Below are 12,594 nucleotides of genomic sequence, written 5' to 3' on the forward strand. Positions count from 1 at the left end.
GTGGCAAAAAGTGCAGCTTTGTGCACAAGAACAATCGAGGCCCCATCTGATTACAGAGCCTAGCCGTGGTGTCTCCACTCCACTCTACGCTCTGTGCTGTTCCTTAGAGCTAGCACACCAAGTTTCCCCAGCGCGATAGCATCAAAGGTTGGGAGCCTAGGGAACGCTCAGATAATGCAGTTATGCCCTACCCTGAAAGCCTCTTCAATGCTGTACCTTTTCCTAAAAATGTGAATGTTAGTTTTATTTTCCTAGTTACTTCAGGCATTTACACCACAGTGGGTATGATTTAAAATTTAAAGTTTTAAGTTGTAAGTATAGTCAGTTGACAAATGCTGTCTTACCTGTCATTAGCATCTTTATACACCTGTACTCTCATGAAAAATCATTAGTTTCCATCTTTCTAAGATTAAAACAAGAACACTTGTGGGAATTCTTTATTTTGCCTATTCCATTTCATCATCTATGATTTTTATTTTGCCTGCTACTATGGAAATATGGATGTTGATTCTTGCAGTGACAAATTAAAAAGGGAAAAGAACACAAATGAAATTTCCTTCCGTTCCTTTGAATAAGATAATCTCTTCCTATTATTATACTAAAACTGCACCATTATAGCATGATTATTACATTTTGTTTGTGACTAATTAGTGAAAATTATTCTTGCGTAATTCTTTAATGCCCCACTTTCTGCAGAATATATACCAAGTGCAGAGAAATTAGGTCTTCCAAATCAGAAAGACTGTAAGATGGGAACAGAAAAGTACTTAGATGTAAATGCAAAGTTTAGATGTATTGCTTTTTAAATTCTATCTAGAGCTTCTTCTGGATGTCTAAATTCACTTACTGAACAGAGAGATTTATGCTTCATCCATAAGCATTTTGTAGTGAAACAAGGTCATCTAAAGGTGTTGATGGAAGTCACTCCATTCATCTGAGACACTTCTTTTGCTTTTACATTTTTTATCTAAATTTTAAAATATTTTTCACCATGTGCTTGTTTTCCTGTGTATCATTCATCTCCTGTGAAATTCTTCTGATTTAGGAACCTAGATTTTCAGTCTTCTAGAAGTGATTTTCCCTTTTCATAGAATCACAGAATGGTATGGTTTGGAAAGGACCTTAAAGATCATCTAATTCCAACCCACCTGCCATGCCGGCTAGGGCCTCCCCTAGATCAGGTTGCCTAAAGCCCCATCCAACCTGGCCTTGAACACTGCCAGGGATGGGACATCCACAATTTCTCTGGGCAACCTCTTCCATTGCCTCACCACCCTCATCCTGAAGAATTTATTTCTTATATCTAATTTAACTCTACCCTTTTTTAAGTTTAAAACTGTTACCCCTTGTCTCCCTTTTCATCTTGAATGGATTTGGGGGGGGGGGGGGGGAGGCAGGGATACAAAATTTCATAACTCAGGGATACAAAATTTCATAACTTTGAGTTGCTAAGTATGTTTTCTTAGGAATTTTTATTTTGTGGATACTTGATACTGGCTTTCTTCTTGAAACAGAAATACTGATCTAAAATCTGGGTTATCTCTCCGCAGCAAATGAAATTCTTAGTTGATGACACTAAAGTCTGTTCCTAGCTTGAATGTATTATTGTTTACTCTTTCTCTGAATAGTATAGAAAAACAGATGTTGTAGATCATTATTAAGAACTGAACGAATTAGAAAGAATGAGTTGTGCCTCACTGTATCAGTAGTAGTAGATGCTTCAGAGAAAGCCACTGAAAAATTAGTGAGATCTGATTTGATAAGGTCATACTAAGCTTGTTCTAAAGTAAAAGAGAGCTTGCTTCTGTTTAGTATGTATATATAATACTATACTAGGGTTTGTGTTTCTTTGTTCCAAAATTAATGTTCCGTGAAAAGAAAGCTCAGTCTTGAGTTTGCTCTGACAAACACTGCCTCTCAGTACTAAAGATTTCTGCTAATCTGAGATACAATACAGTCTCAGTGTTTGCATTAATGACAGTTTAAGGATGTAGAATACTTTTAGAATAACTAGGGTGGCATGATTATGGCAAGGTTACCAAAATTACCATTTCTCTAAAGCTAAATACCATAACTGGTAAACAGTACAATTGTATACAATACTACATCTCTATATATGTAAATTAAAATGAACACGTATAGGTTAGACTGCATATGTGTCAGTACTGAAATCTGTACCAGTATGTTTATTAAAAATATATATATTGCTGAATAGGATAACTTAGCCTCTGTTCTTACTTGCTTTCCTTCTTATGTTGATAGTAGATGCCTAACCTAGGAAATGATTTTGTGACTAATTATGTTTTCTAAAATTTTAATTGTCCAGGATGGGCCCTGTAAATGTATAGCTTTATAGCTTTTTTTCCAATAGTCTTTAATATATTCAAAGATTTAAATTGGATCCCTCATTGGTTTGTGCTAGTTTCCCTTATATCAGGCATTTTTAAGAGCAGCTAATGTTACTGTTGCATATTGTGCATATCGAAGATTTCACTGTTGGTATTTTTGGAAGCTATGGTGTGCTGAGCTATAACTGAGGGTTCAAACTTTTTCTTCTTATGTGATTTTTATCCATAAATTAATTACAATATAGTTAGAAATTTTAGAAACCTTTTTTTTTTAAAAAGAAATAATTTTCAATGTTTGAGCAATATCTAGTTATACAACTATGAATCACAAGTAGATCTGAAATAAATCATTAATTTTATTACAAGTGCAAAAAGAAATTTGTTAATATAAACAGGCAAAGTATCAGGTATTGCATAATTGGTAGAATTTTTGTTAGAAGACCATAGCCAATAATTCTCTTAACACTTTCTTTAATAAGTCCTGACATCAGAAAGTAATTTTTGGAGTATTTTTTCAAGGTTGGGTCTTTAACATGGAGTGCTTGTTAAGGGTCAGTAAGTTCAGTGAAGCTCAGTAAAATGTTGTGAAAATCTTAATTAGTTCAAGCATTTTAGATTAGTCCAGATACATTAGACTCATAACAGATTGACTTGACATAGCCGATTGGCAGACTGATGCCATGTTTGGAAGCCCTTTCTGTTTCAATGTGTTGAACACCAAGAAGTGCTTGATTTTTTTTGCTCAAGGCACTTCTTTTCTGCTAGCACACTGAAGCTATCAACTCCTGTGATCCTATTCGTCTTTGTTCTGTGGTTCTGTGGTGTATAGGAGTTTTTTTTTCCTACAGTCTTCTAATTTTACTAATACTTATGAATTTAAACCATACTAATTTCTTTTTATTTCATGATACAAGGCTTTAACCTTAATCTTGCCTTTTTTTTTAAGCCAATAGTGAATTTAGTCAAAATGCTATATTTGAATATATTTGAATGATAATAATGATTATTATTATAATTGATAATAAATTATTATCAATTCTAATAAATTGCATTATAAATTCACAAGACAGTAAGAAAAAAATGCCCATTCTGTTTCTTTATGATCATAAACAACCGGATGAAGAATCATATACCATCAGATTTCATTTTGTTTTCAAATTAGAATAGCTAGCTCCTCTGAGGTATTTTTTTTTTCCATCCTATACATTCTATTTTTTTATTTGAAACAATAATAACATTTAGAGTCACAATATTTAAGATACTGCTGGGTCAGCATGAGATGTACTTTTTTTTTTTTTGACTTATGTAAAGATAAGCAAAGGCAAGCTTATTGGCAAGCTTATTTCTGTCCTGCTTGGACAGGAAGGTTACTCAGTAAAAGGGAGACATCAACATTTTGGTATTCAGATTCTAAGAAAATATCAATAGTTCAATGTAGTTATTAATCAGAAGAAAAAAAATAGAGATTTAATCAATATCTTGAGTAGAAAGTATATCAGGGGTTTTAGAAAAACTTCCCTGCTTTTGATCCTATTCAAAATTAACAATTTCTGGAGATTATTATGTCATTAAAATTAGTAGTTTTAATAATTTCAAATGCTAATTATTTTTTCTGACCTAAACTTTATGTAAAACACATTACTTTATGTAAAACAGCATTCATACATTTTTCTAAAACACATACCTAGGAGAACATACCTAACACATCTTCACATCTGGAGGAAGTTGAGAAGTTGAGTTCATCCCTTATACACCTTTATGTATGTAAATGACAATTACCCTATCTATAATTTGCAAGAGGGAGACTGAGAGTTAATTAGTAGATTTATAATCTATGTGCAATAAATCCAGTTTCTCTTAATAGTGTTTTTTGTTTGTTTCCAGAAGGAGAGGAAAATAATAAATAAAATTTTCAAGCAACAACTTTAGTTGATTACATCAACACGGTCTGTAGCTGGAAGTATATTCTGTACTTAGTTACAATTTCAAGTAGAAATTGTACAGTTGTGTATTGAAATCTGATAGTTTTTAAAGTGTACTTGCAACAAGGTTCTAAGTGTATTTGTAGCTAAAGAACAGAATAAATTACATACTAATTCCAGTACAAGATTAAAAGAAATTGTCTATGTTACTCATTTACATGTGCTGAAATAGTTGAGCTTCTTATCTCTAAGTGTCTTAAGATATCCCCTATGGTAAGACTATTTTTTAATTTTTTTTTTTTTACTATTAGACTAAATAAGAAGCTTGCTTTCATCTTTGAAAGAACCATATTTCTCAATAAAACTACTACTTGAAAGAAGAAGCGATAAAAATGTTAACTTTATCAGGGTATTAAATGCCTATTTAGAATAAATTTAGTCTTCTGACAGACTTATTTTCTGACAGACTGATTTTCACTCTGAGGTGTTAAGTGAAGTTTTTAAATGGGCTTATAATATTTAACAACAAATAATTTTTGGTTAATAGAGAGTAATCTTTGAGTAGCTATGAAACATGGTTTAGTACCGGTATCAATTTAAATTAAATTAGGAAGTAGGAAGTCATCCTTTAATGTAGGAAGCTGTTTATAGCTATTCAGAATATTTTTATAAAGGAGAAAGTGACGTACTCTTAAGTTGCAATTTGATTGTATACTAGCTATCCTTCTTAAGACATACTGAAAAAAAATGTAAAAACATATTCTAAAATTTCAACTCAACATAATTTTCTAACTGGTCTTTTGGAAAAGTTCTCAAGATGATTTCCTTTTCATTAGTTCTTGCACATATTCACATATATGCTATGTTGCCAGCACAATGTTTCTTAGATGATAGAATTTGCTATGGGTAAAGTAGCTATTGGAAAAGATATAATTGCAGTATTACTAAAGCTTTCTGAAAATTGGTGGTAATCTAGCTTCTAGATTTTTACAGGATTTTTTTATCACTTTCTGTGTATTTCACTATTTGCCTGCGCTAGTCTCTTTCATAACATATTCATACTCATAATTCATGTCAATATCTTAAATATCAAATATTTTGTTTTACGTTGAATTGCAGATCATTAATTGGAAACTGGTTGATAGCTATTGTAAGCCTTATGAAAAAACATTAACCACAGTTCTTACTTACATGCACTAACTGCATTATCTTACAAAATCTAAAATACTAAAAGCCACAGAACTGAAATCACTCTAAAAACCTTTAAACCTTTCTAAATGTTGTTGTTGTTGTTGTTTGTTTTGTTTTGTTTTGTTTTGTTTTGGCAAGTGTTCTAAACTGGAATGTAATCATTTTCTCAAATACCCACAGTATACCATTTTATGGTAATTAGCATTTGAATGCGTGCTACCAGCTTTTCTGACAACCTGTTTTAAGAACCTGTTAGAGATTTTCTAAAGCAAATAGCATGGACAATTAAAAACAAACAAACAAACAAACAAAAAAACAAAACCTTTGAGCTTTTGCAAAAATTACATAGCAATATTTGTTTTTCATTTAAAACCACTGTAGGTTTTTTTTGTCTGTAAAATGTTTAAATAAATAGTTAGAACATGACTGTCCGTCATTATTCCACTGCATCGCTCTAAATGAAAATGTACTACATAATTCTGCCTAATTTGCAATACTCACTATATGATAGTCATTATTTTCCTAGAACTTGTATTTCAAAAATGCTTATGGTGTGCTCAGTTTTTCATTGCAAGACTTCTGCAATGTAAGGCAAGACATTTTCTGTGAAGAAATGTAGTGATAGAATGCTAATATTTAAGTGTCTTTTCTTCACAGCTGTAACTTGTCCAAACATAGAGACTCTGCTTTCAGAACATGTTGTCTGGAGACTGATTTCTGGGTCACTGAATGAGTATGGAGCTCAAGTCATGCTCAGCTGCAGTCCTGGATATTATTTATTGGGTCAAAGACTCATACAGTGCAGGTCTAATGGAACCTGGAGTGTAGGCAATGAAAGGCCGAGTTGCAAGGGTAAGGAGCATTTTACAGAATCCACTATACTTTTTAATACACATATTTTATTTTATAAATATATTTATTTTATTTTTAAAAAAGTTCTTATGCTATCAATTTCCTGTGAGTAATAGAACATGAAATTTCCAATTGTTAAAATTAGTTGTTTCAAATTATTTATGTGTAAAATACAATAAGAAGTAATAATAAGATCAGTCTGGACAATGGTCTATTTCTGACTGTGGATTTATTTAACTAGCGGGTAAGTTCATAGAATAGCAGGAGGTGACGTTATTACTTTAGAGGATTTCAGATTAGAATTATATTATATTAGAAGGTGACATTGCCTTGATGTCTTGATGAAACATGGAAACGGTACACTTGGAGAAACACACACAGGCTTTTATATTTAATAAGGTCTTCATTCACATTTATCATAACTTATGTCAGTCCTAACTTCAGATGTTCAAGGATTTAGAGAATATCAGTGCGCTCATACAGTTGCCAGGGGTTACAATCTCAGAGCCTTAGCAAATTTCCCCCAAACTTCATTTTTTCTCTCTCCTAGAAATTAGAAAGATAGATTTAGATAGATATTTACTGCCAAATTTACTTATTTGAAGATATTTGACATTACACAGAATTTCGATTTAGCAGCATAGTCAGCAATATACTGAAATCATAACACAAATATATTACAGCAATTGTAATATACAGTTGGATTGCAACGCACAGTTCCTATTACCACTCTTTATGTGTTCACCATCACAACACTGGGCATCCCTAATCCCTGGAAAGGAAAATGTAGGTTAAAGCCATCTTGAGCCTGTTGCTGTCTTAAAAATTAATCTTACTGATTGCTCAGTTTTATACTTCATGTGTGGGTAAGCGATGTATACATCTACCCATGCTGGTCTGGCCATCTCAGGAAGACAGAGGTTTGATTAACTCAGGGAAGGCCATTTACACAGTCAGTTGATCCGCTCAAACACAGACACTCATCTTAAAAGAGAAGATCCCCTTTGTGTTGAGATAAGTTCAGCTTTCTTTGCAACAGAAAAGAAACTCTGCAACAGAGTTCACTCCCTGTATTCTTCCTTGAGCTTCATGAATACACCACCCATGTGCATCTCCTCTGAGCCTACTTTCATTGTAAGCATTTGCTGATCAGCTAGAATTAGGTGATCATGTTTAATGAATCAGATGAAATATGTTTGCACTAATCTAGAGAGATGGGTATAATTTTATTATATTTATTATATTATTATATTTAATGGGTATCATATTATTATTATTATTATTATTATTATTTATAAATGTATTATAATATTATAATTTTATTTATATTATTATATATTATTATATATATTATTATATTTAATGGGTATAATTTTATTATACCAGATTAAAAAGTTGATGTAATAAATTTTGGTTAAAAAAAAAAAATTGAGAGAGAAAAAATCCCCCATAAATAGTTTTCCTTCATCTCTGGGATCAAGAAATAATTCACAGATATATTAATATACTGCAACAATTTTAGTTTTATGAAACATTTTTGCATAGTAGTGGAGTATCTAGTAAATTAATACAAGTACTTCAGATATATTTTCAGACACAGATATAGATAGGATATAGACATATCCTTTTTTATGTTAGTAGTTCTGGGCAGGATTATAGAACATACTCCTATTAAAACTGTCCTTTCCTATAATGGGGTGAAGATTCCAGTCTTCCTCACCTCAGCATGAGCTCCCAATAAAAAATCAAACCTTTCAGGAGTAATGGGAAGCACATGGCTACAAACCTGTCATGGATTGCAGAGGCAATATTAGAGAATAATGCTGGTATGGGAAAAGAACAGCAAAGGAAAGACACAAAAGGATGCACTACATTTAACTACAAATAATACAAAATGATATATATTTTCCAGAAAATAAAATTATTTAAGATGTTTTTAGAATAAGGTTAAGAGAGTTACTTGTAATAGCAAACAGTGCATGAAAGCAGTGTATTGGATCTTTCTTGAACAATGATGGGTTGTAGGATTATGTTGGCATGTTTTATTCTGTTAGTTTTGGTTTGAGAAAATGTTCTTCTGAAAATACTTAGTTGGAAAAATAAGGAAACTGTTGTATATATCTTATAAACCAGTAATAGTTATATGGATTTTCATCTCAAGTTTAAAACTAATGATTTTTTGATTCTATTAGCTGTAATTGTTTCTTTTGTGCACACATACTAAAAATCTTCTGTGTTTGCTGCCTAATACACAAGCATTATTCAGCTTGTGAAAGCTCTCTGAAAAGCTACTTCTTGACCAACCTCTACAATTACTGGACATTAAAGTAACTGTGGGTTGAGCCATGCAGTTAACCAAAAGCAAAGTATTAGGTATGTGCAGAAACCCCTAAGAGTTGTTGATTAAAGATGCATTGGTTTATTTATAAGGCAGGTACATTATTTTGCCCTCTCAGAAAGGACTGATTAGGGTGTAATTATGGCAAACTTCATCCTCAGAGAGTTGTTCAGTAGCACTTTCATTGGATAGAAAACATTAAGATCCAGAAATACACTACAGAGTATTTTGAGGAGCCTACTGTTTACTTTGTCTGTCACTGTCATGCTCAGAGTTGGTTATACAAATATAGATCCTATCTGTTTAAAATTATATTTCAGAAGCAGCAGGAGATAATTGAAACACTGACAATAAAGTATTTCATAGAATCATTTAGGTTGGAAAAGAGTTCTAAGTTCATCAAGTCCAACCTGCCAAGTCTACCACTATACCAGGTCCCTAAGCACCACATCTACGTATCTTTTAAATACCGCCAGGGATGGTGACTCAACTACTTCCCTGGGCAGCCTGTTTCAATGCTTCACAACCTTTCTAGTGAAGAAATTTTTCCCAATATCTAACCTAAATTTCTCCTGGTGCAACCTGAGGCCATTACCTCTTGTTCTATTGCTTGTTGCTTGGGAGAAGAAACTGACCTCCACCTCCCTACAACTTCCTTCGAGGTAGCTAAGTTTAAAGTAGATTTATTTTGTATGCATCAATATCTACTTGTGAATAATGTCTATAAAGGAGGTATGAAACATCAAATTAAGGGAGTTCTAGATTATGAGAGACCTAACTGGTATATTCATTTTATTTATTTAACAATATGCTAAGTAGCTACCTAACAAGTTATGAGGTAGCTCGTTATTAGCTTAGCTATTGTTTCTGCAATCACTGTAATTAAAAATAGTAAAGCATTTTCAAATGTGTAGAACACTCCATTCTGCTGCATTTTAGGAAAAAAAAAATTATAAACCTATGTATGTGTAGTTAATATTCAGCAAATTAGCATTAGAAGTTACAGTGGAAATTCTATTCTGCAAATGACATTAGTGTGACTTGATTATAGTGTGTGTATGGGTGTATATATAAGGAGTGTTATTTACCTCTGGAAATCTTACATGCATAAGAAGTTTTAATCACATCTACTTTTTTTATGACCTGGTTTACTGTGCAGCGGTATGTGCTTGATGTTACCCAACTTTCGCACTGGAAATTCCATGTTGTTTTCCACAGTGAACCTTTTACAATATAGAAGAATGTGGCCTTGAGGTTTCATATAAGAAATCTACCTGTTAACAGGCTTTTGAAAACAAAACCATGGTTTCTGCTAACAGGTAATAAAATACAATTGAAACTCTTTAAAGGAATTTAAGATCTGCATCTTAAATTACAACATTATCAATATATTTTTCTAAAAGCAAATAACATTATAGGACAGGTGCAATTAGAGTTTGAAACATTGTTAAAAGGTAATTTCATTGTGGTGCCTGTAGTAGCTGTCTGTTGCAGCTGATGCTACAAAAGGTTTCTCTGATAATGGGTCTAGTTTTGTAGCAGAATAGATAGGCTACAATATATGTTATATAATTATGAATAATAGTAGGAAATAAGAAAAGTTCAGAGTACCACATGTTAAAAAAGAGCATATATGATGAGTTAAGGGAAGTAAAGAGCACAGCTGCCTTTTCCAGCCGCTCCAGCCCAGGACCACTCCTGCCTGGCTGCTGGGGCCCAGTGCACAGGGACCCAGGGCCTGTGCCTGCCTGGGCTGGGGGACGTGGCTGCTGCTTTCCCTTTTGCAGATTCAACCAGTAGCAAAACTGAGCATGTATCACAGAGACACACACTGACACACACAGAGAGAGGACACTGACATGACACACACCCTCCATGGTTTTGCAGAGCTCTGCAGTTTCCTGCACCCTCCCACTCTCGGGGCACCCAGTTCACAATCTTATCAGTTGCAAGGTTCATCCTTCCTGGAACTTGTAAGTTCTTGACACCTGTAACTTGTTAGCCCACCAATTAGTGTGACTGGGAGGTCTGTTCCTTGTGATTGCCTCCTACTTTAGGAGTCTTCAGTCAGATAACCCTACTGGAATGAACACTCACTCCTACATTCTCACACAGTCTCATAATTCAGTGTGACTGACCAGACATGGTCCCCATCTCTGCCTCCCTTTGTTATTATCCCTTCTTGCATTGTTAAACGTCCTTAATGAGATACCCTTAAAGGAGCAGACACTCTCCTTCTGCATACTCTTACACCAGGAATATAATTTCAACCTTCCCAGACATTCATGTAATTCTCTTGTTTCAGAATGTGAAATCCAGATTGTATTTAAACTGCTGTCAAGGTGTGAAGGTATCTGAGTTTTCTGATTTAGAACATGCATTGCCAAATCAAGCATAATTTTAAGCCTACTATGTAATTTTACTTTTGAATACAGCTTTTATATTTATTCATGTTACCTTTACTTTATAAGAAAATGTGAGGTGATCTATTGTTTTCCGGTCTAAGAAATGATCAAAAATATTTTCATACTTCAGTTTGTTAAGCTGTTGTTTTTTTTCCTAGTTATCTCCTGTGGTGGTCTTCCATCTCCACCAAATGGAAATAAGATTGGGACCTTAACAGTGTATGGAGCCACCGCGATATTCACCTGTAACACAGGATACACATTAGTTGGTTCTCACGTGAGAGAATGCTTGGCAAATGGTCTCTGGAGTGGTACTGAAACCCAATGTCTAGGTAAAAAAAAACTTATTTCTGTTTTTTTTTTTTTTTTTTTTTTTTTTTTTATCAAAAACAGTGCTAAGTAGTGGAATTCACCTCATATCAAGCAACAACATGTTTAGACCAGTGAAAAATAAAGGTATCCTAAATGCAGAAAGTATTGTGTGCTGTATAAATTTTATATTGTTCTACTGACAGATAAAAGTTATTTTTTTAGAATTTTTTTTTTTTTTAGAAATGATTTTTTTTTTTTTTTTTTTTTTTTTTTTTTAAGAAATTAAGTTATATTTGATGTTTTTGGACAGCTTTTTGGACCAGGAGTATTTTTTCAGTGGCTCACTTGGTTAGCCACATTTGCAGTATTGTGATTTGCTTTGTGGTGTCATCACAGAGGATATGATGAAACTATGCTGGAAGATGAGCTTCAGTTCAGGAGCATGCCTGGTGCATTCTAGCTACAAATAAATTGTCAGCATATTGAACATATAGGTAGGGGGATTAGACAAGACAGTCCATAGTAAAGCAAAACCAAACCCCATCCCCTGCCTAACTTTGCATTTTGTGGAAAAGTTAGAAGCTTTTAAATAAATTATGCTGATATATGCTAAATGATATATATATGCTAAGTGATAAAATCCCTTGTCCTCCCATTCTCTGAAAACATTAAGCTTTTAAAAAGTATATCAACTATATCAACATGATTTTTTTTTTTCATGCAAACAATAAAATGACAATTATGTTCCTCTGACCTCAATATCTTCAAAAAAGTCAATTAAAAGAATATAGGTGGGTATGTTTTGAAGCATGTCATGAAGAATAACAATTTTTTTTGTCATATCTGAAGAAATTAAATCAAAACTGAATAATCTTTTATCAATCCTCACTTCTTCAAACATTCCTGCTGTCTGGATAATCCCTGATATTGTCATTTCTATGAATGTAGTGAAAATTAACATTTTGATATGTTTCCAATAAATCAGTGTCAGTATGGATCTATGAGAAAAAAGTTCCATATGCAGTATACCTGAATAACTGATAATGAAAATATGCTGATCCTTCTTAGAATCCTTCTTAACTTTCTCAGTGTTAATAGGGTCACTGTCTTTCTGTTCCGATAGACATCCTGATGGTCTGTGGGATGTCAGGTTGTTAATGCTCATTATCTTATACAAATAAGTGGTAAGTAGGTAGTCTATGTTGTTTTGCATTAGATTTCTAAGC

The 12,594-nt window shown here is 33.1% G+C and overlaps 1 protein-coding gene across 1 annotated transcript in view; it reads left to right on the forward strand.

Annotated features, from left to right (window-relative positions):
* Positions 1 to 12,594, forward strand: part of CSMD1 (CUB and Sushi multiple domains 1) — a 1,184,580-nt gene that overhangs the window by 1,096,631 nt on the left and 75,355 nt on the right. Inside the window, exons 51-52 of the mRNA XM_082756691.1 lie at positions 6,119 to 6,313; positions 11,215 to 11,388. Of these exons, the coding sequence (XP_082612817.1) occupies positions 6,119 to 6,313; positions 11,215 to 11,388 (369 nt within the window). The remainder of the gene's footprint in view (positions 1 to 6,118; positions 6,314 to 11,214; positions 11,389 to 12,594) is intronic.

This window comes from Aythya marila (genome assembly GCF_965140915.1).
Source record: "Aythya marila genome assembly, chromosome: 3".
Taxonomy (NCBI): domain Eukaryota; kingdom Metazoa; phylum Chordata; class Aves; order Anseriformes; family Anatidae; genus Aythya; species Aythya marila.